General features: G+C 45.6%; 1 protein-coding gene across 1 annotated transcript; it reads right to left on the reverse strand.

Moving 5' to 3' along the window:
- On the reverse strand, positions 1-23,257 carry trim101 (tripartite motif containing 101). The gene is made up of 11 exons (XM_036988976.2): positions 22,954-23,257; positions 22,467-22,658; positions 15,060-15,193; positions 14,599-14,776; positions 14,091-14,186; positions 13,000-13,233; positions 8,843-8,865; positions 8,445-8,569; positions 7,777-8,273; positions 5,293-5,428; positions 1-925 (listed from the first exon to the last, which is right to left on the reverse strand). The coding sequence occupies exons 1-10, from the start codon at positions 23,068-23,070 to the stop codon at positions 5,342-5,344; spliced, it is 1,683 nt and encodes a 560-aa protein (XP_036844871.2). The 5' UTR covers positions 23,071-23,257; the 3' UTR covers positions 1-925; positions 5,293-5,341.
- Positions 23,258-23,574: the final 317 nt, after the last annotated feature.

A 23,574-nucleotide genomic window follows, 5' to 3' on the forward strand; every position in this document is an offset into this window, starting at 1 on the left:
GACATTTCAACTTTTAATTTTTAATTCATTTGTAAAAATGTCTAGAAACACAATTCCACTTTGACATTATGTGGTATTGTGTGTAGGACAGTGACCCCCCCCCCCAAAAAAAAGAAGCAAATTAATCCATTTAAAATTCAAGCTGTAGCACAACAAAATGTGGAAAAAGTCATGTGAATCATTTCTGTATACAGAGATTAACAAGTAGAGTGAAAATGACAATTTATCATGCATCGATGCAACGCCAGAACAACAAAACTAGATGTGCTAAAGACAATTTCCCAACAGATAACACACACACACTGGATAGACCCGTCATGCATCACATGATAATAACAATCAATGAAGAGATATTTAATCAGATCTACCCCAACACATACTGTACATGAGCACAATAACTTACAGTACGTACCAGATTTAAGACCTGCAAAATGGTCGGTGAATATTGAGTATGCTTTTCTCTGTGTGCCTGGGAAAACACGTTCAGCTCTCGGCTCTTGACGTTAAAAATAATTTAATAAGAAGAATTTGACATCATTGACATTTCAACCATCTTGGCCTTGTCTCTGTCTGGCCTGTCCCCTCAGTAGCCATGATGGTTCAGACAGGCCCTCTGTAACCATGATGGTTCAGACAGGCCCTCTGTAACCATGATGGTTCAGACAGGCCCTCGGCAGTCATGATGGATCAAACAGGCCCTCTGTAGCCACGATGGTTCAGACAGACTCTCGGCAGCCATGATGATTCAGACAGACCCTCGGTGGTACAGACAATCTCTTCTTCATTTCTTCTTCTTAGAGAGAGTGTTGAGCCAGGAGGAAGAGAAGCTGAGACGAGGGGTCTCATTGGAGGAAGGCGAGGAGGGGGAGGAGTGGGAGGAGGGACCACCTGCCTGTGGTATGGGGTTCTCTGACCAAGGCTCAATCTGGACAGAGAAAGGAGATGGACAGATGCCTTCAACTGCAAGGTACTACAAATAAGGAAGCCTCATCTGTTTAGGCCAATAAGCTACTGATAAGGTCACGTAGGCTATTCAAGAGAGCACACCAAGAATGCATTATATGGAGACACAGAGAGATGCTTACATGTAATCGTTCAAGTTTTTTTGGAAAAACTTGTCAATAATCAACTGACTGGCTTTCTTGATGTCTATGGTATTCTCTCTGGTATGCAATCTGGTTTCCACTCAGGTTATGGATGTGTCACTGCAACCTTAAAGGTCCTCAATGATGTCACAATTTCCCTTGATTCTAAGCAATATTGTGCAGCTATTTTTATTGACTTGGCCGAAGCTTTTGATACGGTAGACCATTCCATTCTTGTGGGCCGGCTAAGGAGTATTGGTTTCTCTGAGAGGTCTTTGGTCTGGTTTGCAAACTACCTCTCTCAAAGAGTGCAGTGAATAAAGTCAGAAAATCTGTTGTCTCAGCCACTGCCTGTCACCAAGGGAGCAACCCCAAGGCTCGATCCTAGGCCCCACGCTCTTCTCAATTTACATCAACAACATAGCTCAGGCAGTAGGAAGCTCTCTCCTCCATGTATATGCAGACGATACAGTCTCATGCTCAGCTGGCCCTTCCCCGGATTTTGTATTAAATGCTCTACAACAAAGCTTTCTTAGTGTCCACAAGCTTTCTCTTGACCCTCAACCTTGTTCTGAACACCTCCAAAAACAAAGGTAATGTGGTTTGGTAAGAACAATGCCCCTCCCCCCACAGGTGTGATTACTACCTCTGAGGGTTTAGAGCTTGAGGTAGTCACCTCATACAAGTACTTGGGAGTATGGCTAGACGGTACACTGTCCTTCTCTCAGCACATATCAAAGCTGCAGGCTAAGTTAAATCTAGACTTGGTTTCCTCTATCGTAAATCGCTCCTCTTTCACCCCAGCTGCCAAACTAACCCTGATTCAGATGACCCTCCTACCCAGGCTAGATTATGGAGACGTAATTTATAGATCGGCAGGTATGGGTGCTCTCGAGCGGCTTGATATTCTTTACCATTCGGCCATTAGATTTGCCACCAAAGCTCCTTATAGGACACATCACTGCACTCTATACTCCTCTGTAAACTGGTCATCTCTTTATCCCCGTCACAAGACCAACTGGTTGATGTTTATTTATAAAACCCTCTTAGGCCTCACTCCCCCCCTATCTGAGATATCTACTGTAGCCCTCATCATCCACATACAACACCTGTTCTGCCAGTCACATTCTGTTAAAGGTCCCCAAAGCACACGCATCTCTTAGTCGCTATACTTTTCAGTTCGCTGTAGCTAGCGACAGAAACGAGCTGCAAAAAAACACTCAAAAAGGGACAGTTTTATCTCAATCTCTTCATTTAAAGACTCAATCATGGACACTCGTACTGACAGTTGTGGCTGCTTTGTGTGATGTATTGTTGTCTCTACCTTCTTGCCCTTTGTGCTGTTGTCTGTGCCAAACAATGTTTGTACCCTGTTTTGTGTTGCTACCATTCTGTGTTGTCATATGTTACTGCCTTGCTATGTTGTTGTCTTAGGTCTCTCTTTATGTAGTGTTGTGTTGTCTCTCTTTATGTAGTGTTGTGTTGTCTCTCTTTATGTAGTGTTGTGTTGCCTCTCTTTATGTAGTGTTGTCTCTCTTTATGTAGTGTTGTCTCTCTTTATGTAGTGTTGTGGAGTCTCTCTTTATGTAGTGTAGTGTTGTCTCTCTTTATGTAGTGTTGTCTCTCTTTATGTAGTGTTGTCTCTCTTTATGTAGTGTTGTGGAGTCTCTCTTTATGTAGTGTTGTGTTGTCTCTCTTTATGTAGTGTTGTCTCTCTTTATGTAGTGTTGTCTCTCTTTATGTAGTGTTGTGGAGTCTCTCTTTATGTAGTGTTGTGTTGTCTCTCTTTATGTAGTGTTGTCTCTCTTTATGTAGTGTTGTCTCTCTTTATGTAGTGTTGTGGAGTCTCTCTTTATGTAGTGTTGTCTCTCTTTATGTAGTGTTGTGGAGTCTCTCTTTATGTAGTGTTGTCTCTCTTGTTGTGATGTGTGTTTTGTCCTATATTTATTTATTTATTTATTTAAATCCCAGGCCTCCGTCCCCGCAGGAGGCCTTTTGTCTTTTGGTAGGACCGTCATTGTAAATAAGAAGTCGTCCTTAACGGACTTGGCCTCGTTAAATGAAGGTTACATAAAATAAATAAATAGTGTCGATAACAAAGAAAGTTAATCATGACGTCAAACCAATTTTATGCAGCAAGGAGCGTCATGATTCAATAGACGAGCATAAGTGATTGCACATTTTTTTTTGTGAGAGCACAAGACAGTCCTGACCACAAGCTTCCAGTTGGGCTGAGATAACAGAAGAGGGTTGGGGCCCAGAACCATAGTTACGAGATAGCGGCAGCAACTCAACTGTGAAGACATACTAGACCAGAATGCACCATTATATAACCTGGACCATAAGGGAACCATAGATAACAGAAGAGGGTTGGGGACTTGAACCATTAGGGAACCATAGATAACAGAAGAGGGTTGGGGACTTGAACCATTAGGGAACCATAGATAACAGAAGAGGGTTGGGGACTTGGACCATAAGGGAACCATATATAACAGAAGAGGGTTGGGAACTTGGACCATATGGGAACCATAGTTACGAGATAGCGGCAGCAACTCAACTGTGAAGACATACTAGACCAGAATGCACCATTATATAACCTGGACCATAAGGGAACCATATATAACAGAAGAGGGTTGGGGACTTGGACCATAAGGGAACCATATATATAACAGAAGAGGGTTGGGAACTTGGACCATTAGGGAACCATATATAACAGAAGAGGGTTGGGGACTTGAACCATTAGGGAACCATATATAACAGAAGAGGGTTGGGGACTTGAACCATTAGGGAACCATATATAACAGAAGAGGGTTGGGGACTTGGACCATAAGGGAACCATATATAACAGAAGAGGGTTGGGAACTTGGACCATATGGGAACCATATATAACAGAAGAGGGTTGGGGACTTGAACCATTAGGGAACCATAGATAACAGAAGAGGGTTGGGGACTTGGACCATAAGGGAACCATATATAACAGAAGAGGGTTGGGAACTTGGACCATATGGGAACCATAGTTACGAGATAGCGGCAGCAACTCAACTGTGAAGACATACTAGACCAGAATGCACCATTATATAACCTGGACCATAAGGGAACCATAGATAACAAAAGAGGGTTGGGAACTTGGACCACATGGGAACCATAGTTACGAGATAGCGGCAGCAACTCAACTGTGAAGACATACTAGACCAGAATGCACCATTATATCATGTTTTATTTTATTTTGTGCGATTAGGTTTTGAGTGGGATTCTTCTCACAAAACAACATTACACAAATATGGTCCTCCATTACATTCCTACCAGCGCCAGCAGCCACCCACCAGACTGACTGCCTGTCATGCCACTCTATAGCCACAAGGTGGCAGCATTAGTAGTGCTGTTGGGGGGGCTAAAATGTGCGTCAACGCTCTGCTCCCATCCCTCCTCTCCCGTTCCTGTGGTCCCGACCGAAGGGGTTAGACCCTAGAAGAGGAGGGGAGGTAACAGAGATGGATAACCAAGTGGAGGGAGTATCATTAAACTTCTCTCTCGCTGAAAGACCCGCTGTTTTGCTTTGTGTTGCTTTTTGTTTCCTCAGTCAGATGGTAACCAAGACAACAGAAAACAAAACAAATCTGACGACGTCATCAAAATACATCGGATCGACATTGCAAGTAGTCACAACCTCTACTACAAGCCTTGCTGCAGCAAAAACACCTCTCATCTTAGAAAGACAAACCATGATTGCCATCTGCAGGTAGAAACATCTAGTTCAGATTGCAAGTCAAACAGCCACTAAAAACATCCGTTTGTTGACCACAAAACGATGATTCCAAGCGGGTAATTGTTAAGGATTGCCTGTCAATCGTTTCTCAGTTCCATGCTAAACAGTCAATATTCGCAGATACAACTCCTGGACCAATTGTATTTCTTTCTTTCCCAGAAGAAATACCCATCGCCAACATCCCCAAACATCCCCGAACATCCCCAAACATCCCCGAACATCCCCGAACATCCCCAAACATCCCCGAACATCCCAGGGACATGATGTGATGGTAGATATTCATACAGTGTCCTAGAATAGGAGTGCTGATCTAGGATCAGGTCCAGATAATGAGATCATCTTATTCATTATTATCCAAAATACCAAAACTGATCCCAGGTAAGCACCTCCTAAACTGAATACCCTGCCTAGTCGCCCCTCCGTGCTACACCAGACCAGTACCTTAGTATTATCAACCGGGTTGTAGTGTGAATCCTGCTGCTGTTTTCTGCTATATAAAAGCAAGGCTCTTGATGTGGGCCCACACAGTCTGGAGCATGATCACCAGAGCCAGGATGAAGAAGAAGAGCGTGACAGCCTATAGGGAGAGAGAGATGGATGGAGAGATGGAAATTATGAAAGAAAAGGGTAGAAAATGATACAAAATTGAGGAAAAAGACTTGACAATGACAGAAGGGCAGTGGGGTTGGAAGCACCATTCACAACACAGGGGCCATTCACAACACGGGGGCCATTCACAACACAGGGGGCCATTCACAACACAGAGGGCCAATCACAACACGGGGGACCATTCACAACACAGGGGACCATTCACAACACAGGGGGCCATTCACAACACAGGGGGCCATTCACAACACGGGGGCCATTCACAACACGGGGGCCATTCACAACACGGGGGGCCATTCACAACACGGGCCATTCACAACACGGGGGGCCATTCACAACACGGGGGCCATTCACAACACGGGGGGCCATTCACAACACGGGGGGCCATTCACAACACGGGGGGCCATTCACAACACGGGGGACCATTCACAACACAGGGACCATTCACAACACAGGGACCATTCACAACACAGGGACCATTCACAACACAGGGACCATTCACAACACAGGGACCATTCACAACACAGGGACTATTCACAACACGGGGTCAAAGCTATCAGAAACCCTCCATAAGTAATACAGGTGACCGAGTGGAGGCAGTGACGGCCATGTTGACTGGAGGACTGACTGGGTGAGGAACAGGAGGAGGAGGAAGAGGTGGATGTGGAGCTGGTGGTTTGTGATTGGTTATCATGGTTGAGTTGGTGTGGAGGTGGGGGCCATACCCCCCTGGTTGCAGCTCTCTCCCCCAGCCCAACCAAGGACACAAACCCATGGGCGTCCCCCTCCATGAAGCCTCCCAATACCTGCCTGCTCTGGACAGGGCTGGTACACATCCACAGAGGTCTGGGTTGGGGCAAGATAGGGGGATACTGGGGTGGTTGAGCCTGGGGTTGGAGTAAAGCCTGGGGATGGAGTAAAGCCTGGGGTTGGAGTAAAGCCTGGGGTTGGAGTAAAGCCTGGTGTTGGAGTAAAGCCTGGTGTTGGAGTAGAGGCTGGGGCTGAGATTGGAGTAGAGACTGGGGTTGGAGTAGAGGCTGGGGTTGGAGTAGAGGCTGGGACAGGGGTTGGAGTAGAGGCTGGGGTTGGAGTAGAGAATGGGGCAGGGGTTGGAGTAGAGGCTGGGGTTGGAGTAAAGCCTGGGGTTGGAGTAGAGACTGGGGCTGGAGTAGAGGCTGGGGTTGTAGTAGAGGATGGGGCTGGGGTTGGAGTAGATACTGGGTTTGGAGTACAGGGGAGGTTGGAGTAGAGACTGGGGTTAGAGTAGAGACTGAGCCTGGGGTTGGAGTTGGAGTAGAGGCTGGGGTTGGAGTAGAGACTGGGGCAGGGGTTGGAGTAGAGTCTGAGGTTGGAGTAGAGTCTGGGGTTGGAGTAGAGGCTGGGGCTCCCTAGCTAGAGGGAAGATGCTCCTTCTCCCAGCCCCAGGTACTTCAAGTGCCTCTCAGGACCAACCCTCTTTAGGGCTAACCACTGTCCAGCCATGGTTGTACCAGCTGGGGTAGAGTCTCGTGTCTCACTGGCCTCAGCCTGCTGGTCCTGGAGCTCCATGTCACCTCGTGTTCCTCCTGCCACAGCTCTGGCTTTGAATCTGGGTGATTCTTGTGTACGGGCTCCTATTCCCCATGTAGTGCACTACAACCAAGAACCCGTCTCTGACCAAAAGTAGTGCACTAAATAACGGAATAGGCCTGGGTGCAATTTGGGACACAACTGGGACATTTATAACAAGACAGTCTGTTGTCTGTGGGGACACCCTGACTCTTTACTCTGTTGTCTGTCTGGACATTGACTCTTCACTCTGTTGTCTGTGGGGACACCCTGACTCTTTACTCTGTTGTCTGTGGGGACACCCTGACTCTTTACTCTGTTGTCTGTGGGGACACCATGACTCTTTACTCTGTTGTCTGTGGGGACACCATGACTCTTTACTCTGTTGTCTGTGGGGACACCCTGACTTTTTACTCTGTTGTCTGTGGGGACACCATGACTCTTTACTCTGTTGTCTGTGGGGACACCCTGACTCTTTACTCTGTTGTCTGTGGGGACACCCTGACTCTTCACTCTGTTGTCTGTGGGGACACCCCGACTCTTTACTCTGTTGTCTCTCTCAAAGAGAGAAATGGTTAGGGCAACAATACAATTAAGTCCTTTGTTCTCACTTTTCTGTCAATGAAGAAATCACTAAGTATTATTAATATTCTCATAACATGTCTGAAATTAATTAATAAATTAATTAATGTATGTAACATAATGTGTAGCTATTACATAATGTTTCTTCCCATTGGTGAGGAAATACATGTCATGTATAGCGTACTATACCTGTTGGGTATTTAAGCCCCCTTGGTCACAGAACTCCTCTTTCTGCAGGTCTGCATCACACCCCTCTGCTTGATCCCTGACCTCCTCTGTCAGCTCTGCTGGGTCCTTCAGTCCCCAACACTCTCCCACTGTCTTCAGCTCCAACACAGGCTCTGCATCCAGGACCTGACTGGATGCTGACTCTGGTTCTAGAACTTCCAGCGGCTCTAGAACTGTCACATGTTCTGGAAATGCTACTGGTTCTAGAACTGTCTCATGTTCTGGAACTAGCTGTCGCTTTGTCACTGTCATCTGCTCTGGTTCTGTCTGTAGTTCTTCCACTAGCACTGGCTGTGGTACTGATTCTGGCTCTCGTTCTTGCACCAGTACTGGCAGTGCCATTGGTTCATGAACTGTTGCTGGTTCCAGAACGGCCTCCGGTTCTAAGTCCAGAACTGGTTCACATTCTGGTTCTGGTTCTGCCTCCTCAGGAACCTCCTCTCCCTCCTCCTCCTCCTCTACAACGAACAGAGACAATAAAACAGGTTAGGTGTGTCTTCTCTACTGCTGATGTGGAATATCCACACAGAACATCAGTAGAACACACTGATGGCCAATGGGGCTCTGGCTAAAAGATAGTGGTGCTCTATATAGGGAAAATAATGATAGTTCAGACGCAGCCATGGTACCTTTGATGAAGTCCAACTTGTACAGAGCCCTCTTCTCTGCGTTGAAGTTGACTCGGTAGTGGTCCATGTTCTCATAACCAGGCTCCAGGGTCTCCACGATGCAGGTACTGGACGCCACATTCACCCTGGCAAGGAGATGGGGATATAAATGAGGTAGCACAAACACAGAGAGAAGGACAGAGAGAGGATAGTCAGAATGTGGGACAGACAGAGAGTTTGAATGAGACGGAAACAAAATAGAAAGACTATAAAGTATTGATCAGTAGAATGGCCTAAACCGTTCCAAACTTCTAACAAATCGTACTTCTTATTAGTTACTAATTATTAGTTACGTCTTATTAGTTATTTATCATGAGTTACTTATTATCAGTACCAGATTAAAAATAAGACTCACTCACTTTACAATCAAGTCTTTTGCAATCTGAGAAAAAGGGAAAAAGACAAAATGATTAAAAGCAAATTAACATAAAAGATAGATAACAACAATTCCAGTATGAAATATGTTTTCAAAGTCTTTCAATATTGTATTGTATTGTATTGTATTGCATCCATCAATATTGAGTGAATATACATCTTCAGTCACAGTATTCATGTACCCACAATAACAATCTGGACGTACCCCAACCAAAAACCCTGGACGAACGGAGATATCCGTTCCACGTACCATGCTGAGAGCATTCACTGTCAGCAGAATGAACCCCGATGACTCAGTGACGCACCACACGTACAGGGCAAGCAGGTACGAGGTCCGTAAATCCATTAGGGACTCAAAAAGACAACAGAGACTCAAACTTGAATGGATGTTCGACAATTTAGACTCGGATGTGACAAGGACTACAGACTATCACAGAATACATAGGCAAATTCAGTGGTGTGGTTCCCACTGAAGCCTCCGTCCCAGCAGACGAGCAAAAAACACTCTATGCTCACTTCGAGGTAGACAATACCGAGCCATCCAGGAAGAATCTCACTGCTCTGGACGACCAGGTGCTTTCATTCTCCGAGGCTGGCGTGAGGAAAACTCTAAAAAAAAAAGAGTGTAGACTCACAAAACCACCAGCACAGATGGAATCCCTGGCCGCGTCCTCAGGGTGTGTGCTGACCAACTGGCGGGCGTCTTCTCGGACATCTTTAACCTGTCCCTGTCTCAGGCTGTAGTCCCCATCTACTTCAAGGAGACCACCATCGTCCCAGTGCCCAAGAAAAACTAAGGTGACATGCCCAAATGACTAAATTGCACCCTTGGTGCTCAGGTTGGTCATGGCCCACATGCCAGGCATGCTGAGGTCTGATACCAAAAGGCTCAGAGACAGGTTCTATCTACAAGCCATCAGACTGCTGAACACTTGAACTGGACTGACCACCTGTTCTGATTCTCCACATCTTAGCACACACTCTCTCACTCATTCACTCACACGGACACTTTACCCCTACCCCTGTACAAATTACCTCGACTAACCTGTACCCCCGCACATTGACTCGGTACCAGTACTCCCTGTATATAGCCTCCACATTGACTCGGTACCAGTACTCCCTGTATATCGCCTCCACATTGACTCGGTACCAGTACCCCCTGTATATAGCCTCCACATTGACTCTGTACCGGTACCCCCTGTATATAGCCTCCACATTGACTCTGTACCAGTACCCCTGTATATAGCCTCGACATTGACTCTGTACCAGTACTCCCTGTATATAGCCTCCACATTGACTCTGTACCAGTACTCCCTGTATATCGCCTCCACATTGACTCGGTACCAGTACCCCCTGTATATAGCCTCCACATTGACTCTGTACCGGTACCTCCTGTATATAGCCTCCACATTGACTCTGTACCAGTACCCCTGTATATAGCCTCCACATTGACTCTGTACCAGTACTCCCTATATATAGCCTCCACATTGACTCTGTACCAGTACTCCCTGTATATAGCCTCCACATTGACTCGGTACCGGTATCCCCTGTATATAGCCTCCACATTGACTCTGTACCAGTGCTCCCTGTATATAGCCTCCACAGAGACTCTGTACAGGTACCCCCTGTATATAGCCTCCACATTGACTCTGTACCAGTACCCCCCTGTATATAGCCTCCACATTGACTCTGTACCGGTACCCCCCTGTATATAGCCTCCACATTGACTCTGTACCGGTACCCCCCCTGTATATAGCCTCCACATTGACTCTGTACCGGTACCACCTGTATATAGCCTCCACATTGACTCTGTACCAGTACCCCCTGTATATAGCCTCCACATTGACTCTGTACCGGTACCCCCTGTATATAGCCTCCACATTGACTCTGTACCGGTACCCCCCTGTATATAGCCTCCACATTGACTCTGTACCGGTACCCCCCTGTATATAGCCTCCACATTGACTCTGTACCGGTACCCCCCTGTATATAGCCTCCACATTGACTCTGTACCGGTACCCCCTGTATATAGCCTCCACATTGACTCTGTACCGGTACCCCCTGTATATAGCCTCCACATTGACTCTGTATTGTATTGTATGGTATGGTATCATACTGTATCGTATGGTATCGTACTGTATTGTATTGTATGGTATCGTATTGTATTCTATTGTATTGTATGGTATCGTACTGTATTATATGGTATCGTACTGTATTGTATGGTATCGTACTGTACTCTATAGTATTGTATGGTATGGTATCATACTGTATCGTATGGTATCGTACTGTATTGTATTGTATGGTATCGTATTGTATTCTATTGTATTGTATGGTATCGTACTGTATTGTATGGTATCGTACTGTATTATATGGTATCGTACTGTATTGTATGGTATCGTATTGTATTCTATTGTATTGTATGGTATCGTATTGTATGGTATCGTATTGTACTCTATTGTATTGTATTGTATGGTATCGTACTGTATTGTATTGTATGGTATCGTACTGTATTGTATGGTATCGTACTGTATTGTATTGTATGGAATCGTATTGTATTGTATGGTATCGTATGGTATCGTACTGTATTGTATGGTATCGTATGGTATCGTACTGTATTGTATGGTATCGTACTGTACTCTATTGTATTGTATTGTATGGTATCGTACTGTACTGTATTGTATGGTATCGTACTGTACTCTATTGCATTGTATTGTATCGTACTGTATTGTATGGTATCGTACTGTATTGTATGGTATCGTACTGTACTCTATTGCATTGTATTGTATGGTATCATACTGTATTGTATGGTATCGTACTGTACTCTATTGCATTGCATTGTATGGTATCGTACTGTACTGTATGGTATCGTACTGTACTGTATTGTATGGTATCGTACTGTACTGTATTGTATGGTATCGTACTGTACTCTATTGCATTGTATTGTATGGTATAGTATTGTATTGTATGGTATCGTACTGTATTGTATGGTATCGTACTGTACTGTATTGTATGGTATCGTACTGTACTCTATTGCATTGTATTGTATCGTACTGTATCGTATGGTATCGTACTGTATTGTATGGTATCGTACTGTACTCTATTGTATTGTATTGTATGGTATCGTACTGTACTGTATTGTATGGTATCGTACTGTACTGTATTGTATGGTATCGTACTGTACTGTATTGTATGGTATCGTACTGTACTCTATTGCATTGTATTGTATCGTACTGTATTGTATGGTATCGTACTATACTCTATTGTATTGTATTGTATGGTATCGTACTGTACTGTATTGTATGGTATCGTACTGTACTGTATTGTATGGTATCGTACTGTACTCTATTGCATTGCATTGTATCGTACTGTATTGTATGGTATCGTACTGTATTGTATGGTATCGTACTGTACTCTATTGCATTGTATTGTATGGTATCATACTGTATTGTATGGTAACTTACTGTATGGTATTGTATTGTATGGTATCGTACTGTATTGTATGGTATCGTACTGTATTGTATGGTATCGTACTGTATTGTATGGTATCGTACTGTACTCTATTGCATTGTATTGTATGGTATCATACTGTATTGTATGGTAACTTACTGTATGGTATTGTATTGTATGGTATCGTACTGTATTGTATGGTATCGTACTGTACTCTATTGCATTGTATTGTATGGTATCGTACTGTATTGTATGGTATCGTACTGTATTGTATGGTATCGTACTGTACTCTATTGCATTGTATTGTATGGTATCGTACTGTATTGTATGGTATCGTACTGTATTGTATGGTATCGTACTGTACTCTATTGCATTGCATTGTATGGTATCGTACTGTATTGTATGGTATCGTACTGTACTCTATTGTATTGTATTGTATGGTATCGTATTGTATGGTATCATACTGTATTGTATGGTATTGTATTGCATTGTATGGTATCATACTGTATTGTATGGTATCGTACTGTATGGTATTGTATGGTATAGTACTGTATTGTATGGTATAGTATTGTATTGTATGGTATCGTACTGTATTGTATGGTATGGTATCGTATTGTATTGTATGGTATCGTATTGTATTGTATGGTATCGTATTGTATTGTACTCTATTGTATTGTATTGTATGGTATCGTACCTTCATGAAGGCAGCCATCTCAGGTTCCTGCATGGTGGTCATAGCAGTCTCTACCAGTTTGGTGCTGGTCTCTACGCTCTCTCTGTAGGATCGCACCAGCGATCGAGCGTGACCCGTCTTCTCCTCCTGCTCGTACGTGACTCGCTGCTTCATGATCCTCTGTCGCTCCTCCAGGATGGCGAGCATGCGGTTAAACTTCTCACACACCGTCTGCTTCTGGGTCTTACTGTTCTCCTGTAGAAACACAGACACAAGGTCAATCTTTTCAGACGTCCTGACAACTTTAGGGGATCATTTTGGGACGTCCCTGGGATGTCGCGAGGACAAAGTTTTGTTAGCGGAGTGTTACTGATCAAAACCAAGCAGCACTTTATGGATGTACACGACAATACACCAAAGTAGAACAGACACAAAAGGCACTAACGTCAACATTCTTTATAACTGAACAACTGGAAAAGTATAACTTATAGATTGGGGCGGCAGGGTAGCCGAGCGTTGGACTAGTTGGACTAGCAAGTTCGAATCCCCGAGCTGACAAGGTACAAATCTGTCGTTCTGCCCCTGAACAGGCAGTTAACCCACTGTTCCTAGGCCGTCATTGAAAATAAGAATTTGTTCTTAACTGACTTGTCTAGTTAAATAAAGGTAAAAAAAAAATATATATATATATTGGGCTCCCGAGTGGCACAGCGGTCTAAGGCACTGCATCTCAGTGCTAGAGGCATCACTACAGACTCTGGTTCGATTCCAGGCTGTATCACAACCGGCCGTGATTGGGAATCCCATAGGGCAGCGCACAATTGGCCCAGCGTCGTCTGGGTTTGGGTTTGGCCCGGGGTAGGCCGTCATTTTAAATAAGAATTTGTTCTTAAAACTGACTTGTCCAGTTAAATAAAAGGTTAAATAAATAAAATAAAATAAAGAAAAAGATTGTATTAGTTAGAGACTGAGTAGATAACAAAACTTCGGCTCACTGTTGATTTGAATCTTGATCTTGTAACTGAACAACACCAAGCAGCACTTCAAACTTTATAGGTGCAAAAAAGTCCCTGACGACACGCCAGAAAAGATAGAACACGAACAACGCTAACCTCAACATTCTTGCTGGTCACTTCCAACTCATTGATGAAGGCTTGGACCTGGTCGTTCGATGCCACCAAGGAGCTAACCACCTCACTCAGCTCAGCCTGTTGAGAGAAAGCAGAGGTTTCTCAGAGGAATTACCGTAGCTACTGTGGGCCACGTGTTACTGGTGAGTCAGGATCATTTTATTTTCATGTTCTACATATCTTTATGATATCATCATACATCTAAAGTGTAAAAAGTTTCACAGAAGCGAAACCTGTAACTGCCTGGTGAGTCAGGCTACTTTCTTTCCTCGTCTAATGTGATCCGGGGTGAGCCCCCAAATATGTTACAGCACAAATTAACCAATGATTGCCAAGGCACATCTCTACACCCAGGTATCATCCCACAGAACTTGTCCAATAACATTATTTTTCTTTGCTACAGTGTGCCCTAATGAACACTACCCAGGTGAAAGTTTCCGTATGTGATGTCATCAATGTGCGACCCATGCCTGAGGCCTTACTCACTCACCTTCTGCTGCTGGTAGACCTGTGTTAGCGGTGCCACCTGGCAGGTGTTGTGGGCACCGAACACCTTGCAGAGGGAACAGGTAGGCACCTGGCAGGTGATGCAGTAGATGTTGACCTTCTCACCGTCGTGCTCCTCACAGGTGGGCTGGCTCGCAGGCTTTGACGACTGGGATCTAGAGCTAGGAGGATTGTGGGAAGGAGATGAGGAGGAATGCCAGCCAGGATTAGGAAGCCAAAGTAAAAACTAAAATGCCTTCTAGATGTAATTTGTTGATATTCCTTTGGCATCCTTATTTTGAAACCTTCAGGAGAGCGACCCACATTCCACTCCCTCACCTGGTGGACTCCTGTTTGTAGACGTCACTAATATAGTCTACTAAGAGGAGGGTTGACCTGGCCACCCCTGTCTAATCCCATCCCTCTCTTACCAAACATCTTTACATTAAAGACCTCTGTCCTCACCTGGTGGACTCCTGTTTGTAGACGTCAATAATATTCTCTACCAGCAGGTTGCGCTGCAGCCCGTAGACACCGTGACGGTCCAACACAACTTCCCGACTGCAGGACGGACAGCGGAACCTCCCTCCAGACCCCACCTGGAACAGAGCGGGCAACACACCTTACTCAGCACGCCGTCTATAAACACACACAGCGATGCAGGAAGTAAACAGCTGTATCGGGCCGACTTCCTCCTGTTGCTCGTGGCAACGTCATATTGCTGAGTCTCAGTTTAAATATAGAACATTATATATACACTGAATGTAGAAGACATTACATCAAATCAAATTTGATTTGTCAAGTGCGCCGAATACAACAGGTGTAATGCAGGTGTAACAGGTGAAATGCTTACTTACAAGCCCTTAACCAACAATGCAGTTTTAAGAAAATCCTTAAAAAAGTAAGAGAAAAATAACAAATAATTAAAGAGCAGCAGTAAATAACAATAGTGGAGCTATATACAGGGGGTACCGTTACAGAGTCAATGTGTTGAGGCACCGGTGCCGAGGTAATTATGTACATGTAGGTAGTTATTAAAGTAACTATGCAAAGATAATAACAGAGAGTTGCAGTAGCGTAGGGGGGGGGGAACACAATGCAAATAGTCTGGGTAGCCATTTGATTACCTGTTCGGGAGTCTTATGGCTTGGGGGGTAGAAGCTGTTTAGAAGCCTCTTGGACCTAGACTTGGCGTTCCGGTACCACTTGCCGTGCGGTAGCAGAGGGAACAGTCTATGTCAAGGGTGGCTGGAGTCTTTGAACATTTTTAGGGCCTTCCTCTGACATCGCCTGGTAAAGAGGTCCTGGGTGGCAGGACGCTTGGCCCCATTGATGTACTGGGCCTTATGCACTACCCTCTGTGGTGCCTTGCAGTCGGAGGCCGAGCAGTTGCCATCTCCTTTGTCTTGATCACGTTGAGGGAGAGGTTGTTGTCCTTGCACCACACGGTCAGGTCTCGGTCCTCCTCCCTATAGGCCGTCTCATCGTTGTCGGTGATCAGGCCTACCACCGTTGTGTCATCAGCAAACTTAATGATGGTGTTGGAGTCATTCCTGGCCGTGCAGTCATGAGTGAACAGGGAGTACATCAGGGGACTGAGCACGCACCCCTGAGGTGCCCCCATGTTGAGGATCAGCGTGGCGGCTGTGTTGTTGCCTACCCTTACCACCTGGGGGCGGCCCATCAAGAAGTCCAGGATCCAGTTGCAGAGAGAGGTGTTTAGTCCCAGGGTCCTTAGCTTAGTGATGAGCTTTGAGGGCACTACGTTGTTGAACGCTGATTTGTAGTCAATTAATAGCATTCTCACATAGGTGTTAATTTTGTCCAGGTGGGAAGGGCAGTGTGGAGTGCAATAGAGATTGCATCATCTGTGGATCTGTTGGTGCAGTATGTAAATTGGAGTGGGTCCAGGGTTTCTGGGACAATGATGTTGATGTGAGCATGACCAGCCTTTCAAAGCATTTCATGGCTACAGATGTGAGTGCTACAGGTCGGCAGTGATTTAGGCAGGTTACCTTAGTGTTCTTGGGCACAGGGACTATGCTGGTCTGCATTAAACATGTTGGTATTACAGACTCGGACAGGGAGAGGTTGAAAATGTCAGTGAAGCCAGTTGGTCAGCGCATGCTCGGAGAATACGTCCTGGTAATCCGTCTGGCCCTGCGGCCTTGTGAAAGTTGACCTGTTTAAAGGTCTTACTCACATCGGCTGCGGAGAGCGTGATCACACAGTCATCCGGAACAGCTGATGCTCCCATGCATGTTTCAGTGTTACTTGCCTCGAAGCGAGCATAGAAGTTATTTAGCTCATCTGGTAGGCTCGTGTCACTGAGCAGCTCTCGGCTGTGGTTCCCTTTGTAGTCTGTAATGGTTTGCAAGCCCTGCCACATCCGCCGAGCATCAGAGCCGGTGTAGTGTGATTCAATCTTATTCCTGTATTGACGCTTTGCCTGTTTGATGATTCGTCGGAGGGCATAGCGGGATTTCTTATAAGCTTCTGGGTTAGAGTCCCGCTCCTTGAAACTGGAAGCTTAACCCTTAAGCTCAGTGCGAATGTTGCCTGTAATCCATGGCTTCTGGTTGGGGTATGTACGTACGGTCACTGTGGGGACGACATCCTCAATGCACTTATTGATAAAGCCAGTGACTGATGTGGTGTACTCCTCAACGCCATCTGAAGAATCACGGAACATGTTCCATGATGTGTGATAGCAAACCGGTCCTGTAGTTTAGCATCTGCTTCATCTGACCACTTCTTGTATAGACCAACATTTCAGTCATTTAGCAGACACTCTTATCCAGAGCGACTTACAGGAGTAATTAGGGTTAAGTGCCTTGCTTAAGGCACATCGGCAGATTTTGCCTAGTCAGCTTGAGGATTCGAACCAGCAACCTTTCGGGTTACTGGCCCAACGTCTTAACCACTAGGCTACCACCCAGTGTTCCACAGGGACGCTGGCCCCATGTTGACTCCAATGCTTCCCACAGTTATGTAATGTCAAAATGTTCCCTTAAGGTATGTTAAGTTGTCTGGATGTCCTTTGGGTGGTGGACCGTTCTTGATACACACGGGAAACTGTTGAGCGTGAAAAACCCAGCAGCGTTGCAGTTCTTGACACAAACCGGTGCGTCTGGTACCTACTACCATACCCCGTACAAAGGCACTTAAATATGTTGTTTTGCCCATTCACCCTCTGAATGTCACACACACACACACTATCCATGTCTCAATTGTCTCAAGGCTTAAAAATCCTTCTTTAACTTGTCTCCTCCCCTTCACCTACACTCTTTGAAGTGAATTTAACAAGTGACATCAATAAGGGTGTCTTTGTGGGATGTGGTGTGGGTGAACGGATGATCTCCGCATGTGTATTTCCCACCGTGAAGCATGGAGGAGGAGGTGTTATGGTGAGGGGGTGCTTTGCTGGTGACACTGTCTGTGATCTATTTAGAATTCAAGGCACACTTACCCAGCATGGCTACCACAGCATTCTGCAGCAATATGCCATCCCATCTGGTTTGGGCTTAGTGGGACTATCATTTGTTTTTCAACAGGACAATGACCCAACACACCTCCAAACTGTGTAAGGGCTATTTGACCAAGAAGAGGAGTGATGAAGTGCTGCATCAGATGACCTGGCCTCCACAATCCCCTGACCTCAACCAAATTGAGATGGTTTGGAATGAGTCGGACAGCAGAGTCAAGGAAAAGCAGCCAACAAGTGCTAAGCATATGTGGTAACTCCTTCAAGACTGTTGGACAAGCATTCCAGGTGAAGCTGGTTGAGAGAATGCCAAAAGTGTACAAAGCTGTCACGAAGGCAAATGGAGGCTATTTGAAGAATCTCAATTATAAAATATATTTTGATTTGTTACTAACACTTTTTTTGGTTACTACATGATTCCATATGTGTTATTTCATAGTTTTGACGTCTTCACTATTATTCTACAATGTAGAATAATAGTAAAAATAAATAAAAACCCTTGAATGAGTAGGTGTTCTAAAGCTTTTGACCGATAGTGTATATAATGTATACATACATATACACTCAGCATGATGTCCGTACCGTGGGATTGCTTCACGTCTCAGAACATTGTTTTGTGATAGTCATGTGGCTCCAGAGACTTCTCCAGGTGTTTGTGAGAGCAGTGACTGGAACAAGGACGACCTGAAACTTGCCCACTGTTCCCGGAAAACATCAACTGATCTTCTCACTAAGTATTAAAGGGAAATAGTCTCTCCTCTCTGTAAACAACTTTCAGCTGTTCTGAAACAGCTGTTCTGACGTCAGTGAGGTATTATCGTGCATGTATCAAACATTTGAAGCCACAAATCATCATCCAGAATAATCGGATAACCAACCCTCTGTTGATCAACTGGGAGATATTGTGATTTAGTGGCAGTTGCTGAGGGCAGACTCCTTAATCGAATACCTTTAGTAGTAGAGGAGAGGAGATGGCCAGATCAGAGACAGAGTGAAAGACAGATAGAGGTTCTAGAATAGTCCTCTTGTCCTCTGCTTCTGGGTAAATGGAAGATCACTCCTCTCAGTTCTCCTCTCTTTCATTACGGACCGACTGGGTTTGAAGAGGAGCAGTAAATTAATGTGTCTGGAAACAGGGTTGGGGAGTAGCTGTCTGTAACCAGGGGGTAGCTGTCTGTAACCAGGGAGTAGCTGTCTGTAACCGGGGAGTAACTGTCTGTAACCGGGGAGTAACTGTCTGTAACCAGGGGGTAGCTGTCTGTAACCAGGGAGTAGCTGTCTGTAACCAGGGAGTAACTGTCTGTAACCAGGGAGTAGCTGTCTGTAACCAGGGAGTAACTGTCTGTAACCAGGGAGTAACTGTCTGTAACCGGGGAGTAACTGTCTGTAACCAGGGAGTAACTGTCTGTAACCGGGGAGTAACTGTCTGTAACCAGGGAGTAGCTGTCTGTAACCAGGGAGTAGCTGTCTGTAACCAGGGAGTAGCTGTCTGTAACCTGGGAGTAACTGTCTGTAACCTGGGAGTAACTGTCTGTAACCAGGGGGTAGCTGTCTGTAACCAGGGAGTAGCTGTCTGTAACCAGGGAGTAACTGTCTGTAACCTGGGAGTAACTGTCTGTAACCTGGGAGTAACTGTCTGTAACCAGGGGGTAGCTGTCTGTAACAAGGGGGTAGCTGTCTGTAACCAGGGTTGGGGAGTAACTGTCTGTAACCAGGGAGTAGCTGTCTGTAACCAGGGAGTAACTGTCTGTAACCAGGGAGTAACTGTCTGTAACCAGGGAGTAACTGTCTGTAACCAGGGGGTAGCTGTCTGTAACCAGGGGGTAGCTGTCTGTAACCAGGGAGTAGCTGTCTGTAACCAGGGAGTAGCTGTCTGTAACCAGGGAGTAGCTGTCTGTAACCAGGGAGTAACTGTCTGTAACCAGGGAGTAGCTGTCTGTAACCAGGGAGTAACTGTCTGTAACCAGGGAGTAACTGTCTGTAACCAGGGAGTAGCTGTCTGTAACCAGGGAGTAACTGTCTGTAACCAGGGAGTAACTGTCTGTAACCAGGGAGTAGCTGTCTGTAATCAGGGAGTAGCTGTCTGTAACCAGGGAGTAACTGTCTGTAACCTGGGAGTAACTGTCTGTAACCAGGGGGTAGCTGTCTGTAACAAGGGGGTAGCTGTCTGTAACCAGGGTTGGGGAGTAACTGTCTGTAACCAGGGAGTAACTGTCTGTAACCAGGGAGTAGCTGTCTGTTACCAGGGAGTAACTGTCTGTAACCAGGGAGTAACTGTCTGTAACCAGGGAGTAACTGTCTGTAACCAGGGAGTAGCTGTCTGTAACCAGGGAGTAACTGTCTGTAACCAGGGAGTAGCTGTCTGTAACCAGGAAGTAACTGTCTGTAACCAGGGAGTAACTGTCTGTAACCAGGGAGTAGCTGTCTGTAACCAGGGGGTAGCTGTCTGTAACCAGGGAGTAGCTGTCTGTAACCAGGAAGTAGCTGTCTGTAACCAGGGAGTAGCTGTCTGTAACCAGGGAGTAACTGTCTGTAACCAGGGAGTAACTGTCTGTAACCAGGGAGTAGCTGTCTGTAACCAGGGGGTAGCTGTCTGTAACCAGGGAGTAGCTGTCTGTAACCAGGGAGTAGCTGTCTGTAACCAGGGAGTAACTGTCTGTAACCAGGGAGTAACTGTCTGGAACCAGTGTTGTTTGTGTCACTAGTGGGGCTTGGTTGAGAGGTTTTGACAGTTGAAAGCTGTATACCATTGGAGCTGTATACCATTCGTCCTGCCAAACAAACTTCACAATAAAAGCACAACCATAGAGACGGTGATAGTCGCAGATAACGTTCATGATCTGATAAGTGGCTTCACCTTCACTAAGAATTCCTCTTTTGTCCATCTCTATGGCCTGGAGTCTGGGCCTAACATGGGCCTAACTAACTAAACAACAGCAGTAGAAGTAGGCCTTGGCCTCCATTATGAAGACATCTGAGACTGTCTTCACCATGGCTCAAATTAGCAGTTCATAATCCACACACCTGTTACGGATCTGTACTGCAGCACAGTGTGAGAGTGTCAGAGGTTAAACATCCCTCTCTAACCCCTGTTTGGAAATCCTGATAGGCATACTGTGTGTATCTGTGTGGATAAGAGGGTCTGAGGTAGACTGAAGAGTCTGAGGTAGACTGAAGGGTCTGAGGTAGACTGAAGGGTCTGAGGTAGACTGAAGGGTGAAGGGTCTGAGGTAGACTGAAGGGTCTGAGGTAGACTGAAGGGTGAAGGGTCTGAGGTAGACTGACAGGTGTGATGGAGGCTGAGGGGTCTGAGGTAGACTGACAGGTGTGATGGAGGCTGAAGGGTGTGATGGAGGCTGAAGGGTCTGAGGTAGACTGACAGGTGTGATGGAGGCTGAAGGGTGTGATGGAGGCTGAAGGGTCTGAGGTAGACTGACAGGTGTGATGGAGGCTGAAGGGTCTGAGGTAGACTGAAGGGTCTGAGGTAGACTGAAGCGTGTGATGGAGGCTGAGGGGTCTGAGGTAGACTGACAGGTGTGAATTCATTGTGAATTGAAGCTGGAGTTGAGTATCTCATAGTGAATTGAAGCTGGAGTTGAGTATCTCATAATGAATTGAAGCTGGAGTTGAGTATCTCATAATGAATTGAAGCTGGAGGTGAGTATCTCATAGTGAATTGAAGCTGGAGTTGAGTATCTCATAATGAATTGAAGCTGGAGTTGAGTATCTCATAGTGAATTGAAGCTGGAGTTGAGTATCTCATAATGAATTGAAGCTGGAGTTGAGTATCTCATAGTGAATTGAAGCTGGAGTTGAGTATCTCATAATGAATTGAAGCTGGAGTTGAGTATCTCATAATGAATTGAAGCTGGAGTTGAGTATCTCATAATGAATTGAAGCTGGAGTTGAGTATCTCATAGTGAATTGAAGCTGGAGTTGAGTATCTCATAATGAATTGAAGCTGGAGTTGAGTATCTCATAATGTTGAGTATCTCATAATGAATTGAAGCTGGAGTTGAGTATCTCATAATGAATTGAATCTGGAGTTGAGTATCTCATAATGAATTGAAGCTGGAGTTGAGTATCTCATCCAATCTCCTTGGTTATCTCTCTCACCAGCGCTCAGAGATATGAGGATGTCAACTACAGTAATCATGTGAACACAGTTAAACATAGCCTGACTCTTCTCTCAACTACAGGATCTATTTTGACTGCTTTCAGATCCTCTGAGCTCACAGGGAAAGGACACCGTTTTAGACACACTGAGACTTGAACGCAGTACACACGCTTCACAATACATGCTTATTTTCCCTTTCCTGTTGCAAAATGTTTTGCAACGGTGTGTTCTAATGAATATGACCGACTCCGTTTTTTTTTTTAGCTCTTACCTGGTAGAGGTCGTTGGCACACTTCCTGCAGAGGTTGTGTAGGCATGGCAGGATGACCACTGGTTTGGTGAATACTTCCAGACAGATAGGACAGATGAGCTGTCTCTGTAGGTTCCCCAGACCTGCCTGCTCCCTGTCCCCGGGGTAGGAGCCCTGCTCCAGGGGGACAGACATGGTGGACGGCCTGTCTGACTGAGATCCAAAACACAAGAAGACAAATATCGGACTGACTGACTCACTGACTCAGGGGAGACAGTTAGGTCTCTGACCAGTCCCCCTCATAAAGAATATAACTCAGGCCTGACAGTTAGGTCTCTGACCAGTCCCCCTCAGAAAGTATATAACTCAGACCAGACAGTCAGGTCTCTGACCAATCCCCCTCATAAAGAATATATCTCAGGCCTGACAGTCAGGTCTCTGACCAGTCCCTCTCTGTCTCTGTTCTTCCTCTATCGGACCATCGTCATCACGTCGCCAACACACTGACCGTGGAGTATGTCCGGACGTGATTCTTCGACAGCGCCTCTTGAAACTCTGTCAAGAACTTCTCTCCGTCTTCTTTCTTTCTACTTGTCACACTTCCTTCCTCTGCTTTCTCAGTCATAACACTCCCCCCTCTTCCTCTGTCCAGGCCTTCTCCCTAGGTACATGTTAGTTGGTCTGCCAACCATCCACGGCAAGGACTGTGTGTGCGTGTGTTTATTCCTGAACCGTCCACTCCACTGGGATAGATAGATCTCGGGGCTGTAGCGATGGAAGGGTGAGTGTGTTTGTCAGAGGGGGTTGGGAGTGTCGTGTTACTAGCCACACACACACACACACACACACACAGTGGGCAGCACCCTAATGCACTCAGGTCGCATTGGTCTGTGTGTGTGTGTGTGTGTGTCTCAGGCCATATCGGTCTGTGTGTGTCTGTCTCTCAGGCCATATCGGTCTGTGTGTGTGTCAGGCCATATCAGGTGCTGGGTGGTATGCAGGCTGAGGCAGGTCATGTGATCTTTCTACAGTTACCTCCTCTGTCTTGCTATCAGTCATATCTACACAGACCCAGCAGTAGGCCAGTATCAGTCATGTCTACACAGACCCAGCAGTAGGCCAGTATCAG

Source organism: Oncorhynchus mykiss, chromosome 9, assembly GCF_057628025.1.
Source record: "Oncorhynchus mykiss isolate SJ-2025 chromosome 9, ASM5762802v1, whole genome shotgun sequence".
Classification (NCBI taxonomy): Eukaryota; Metazoa; Chordata; class Actinopteri; order Salmoniformes; family Salmonidae; genus Oncorhynchus; species Oncorhynchus mykiss.

Excerpts from the sequence above, each read along its gene's own strand:
- trim101 (XM_036988976.2), bottom strand. The coding sequence starts at position 23,070 with ATGACTGAGAAAGCAGAGGAAGGAAGTGTGACAAGTAGAAAGAAAGAA. Across the intron at positions 14,777-15,059 it reads TACAAACAGGAGTCCACCAG|CTCTAGATCCCAGTCGTCAA; the intron begins GTGAGGACAGAG and ends CAATCCTCCTAG. Across the intron at positions 5,429-7,776 it reads GGGGCTTAAATACCCAACAG|GCTGTCACGCTCTTCTTCTT; the intron begins GTATAGTACGCT and ends CTCTCCCTATAG.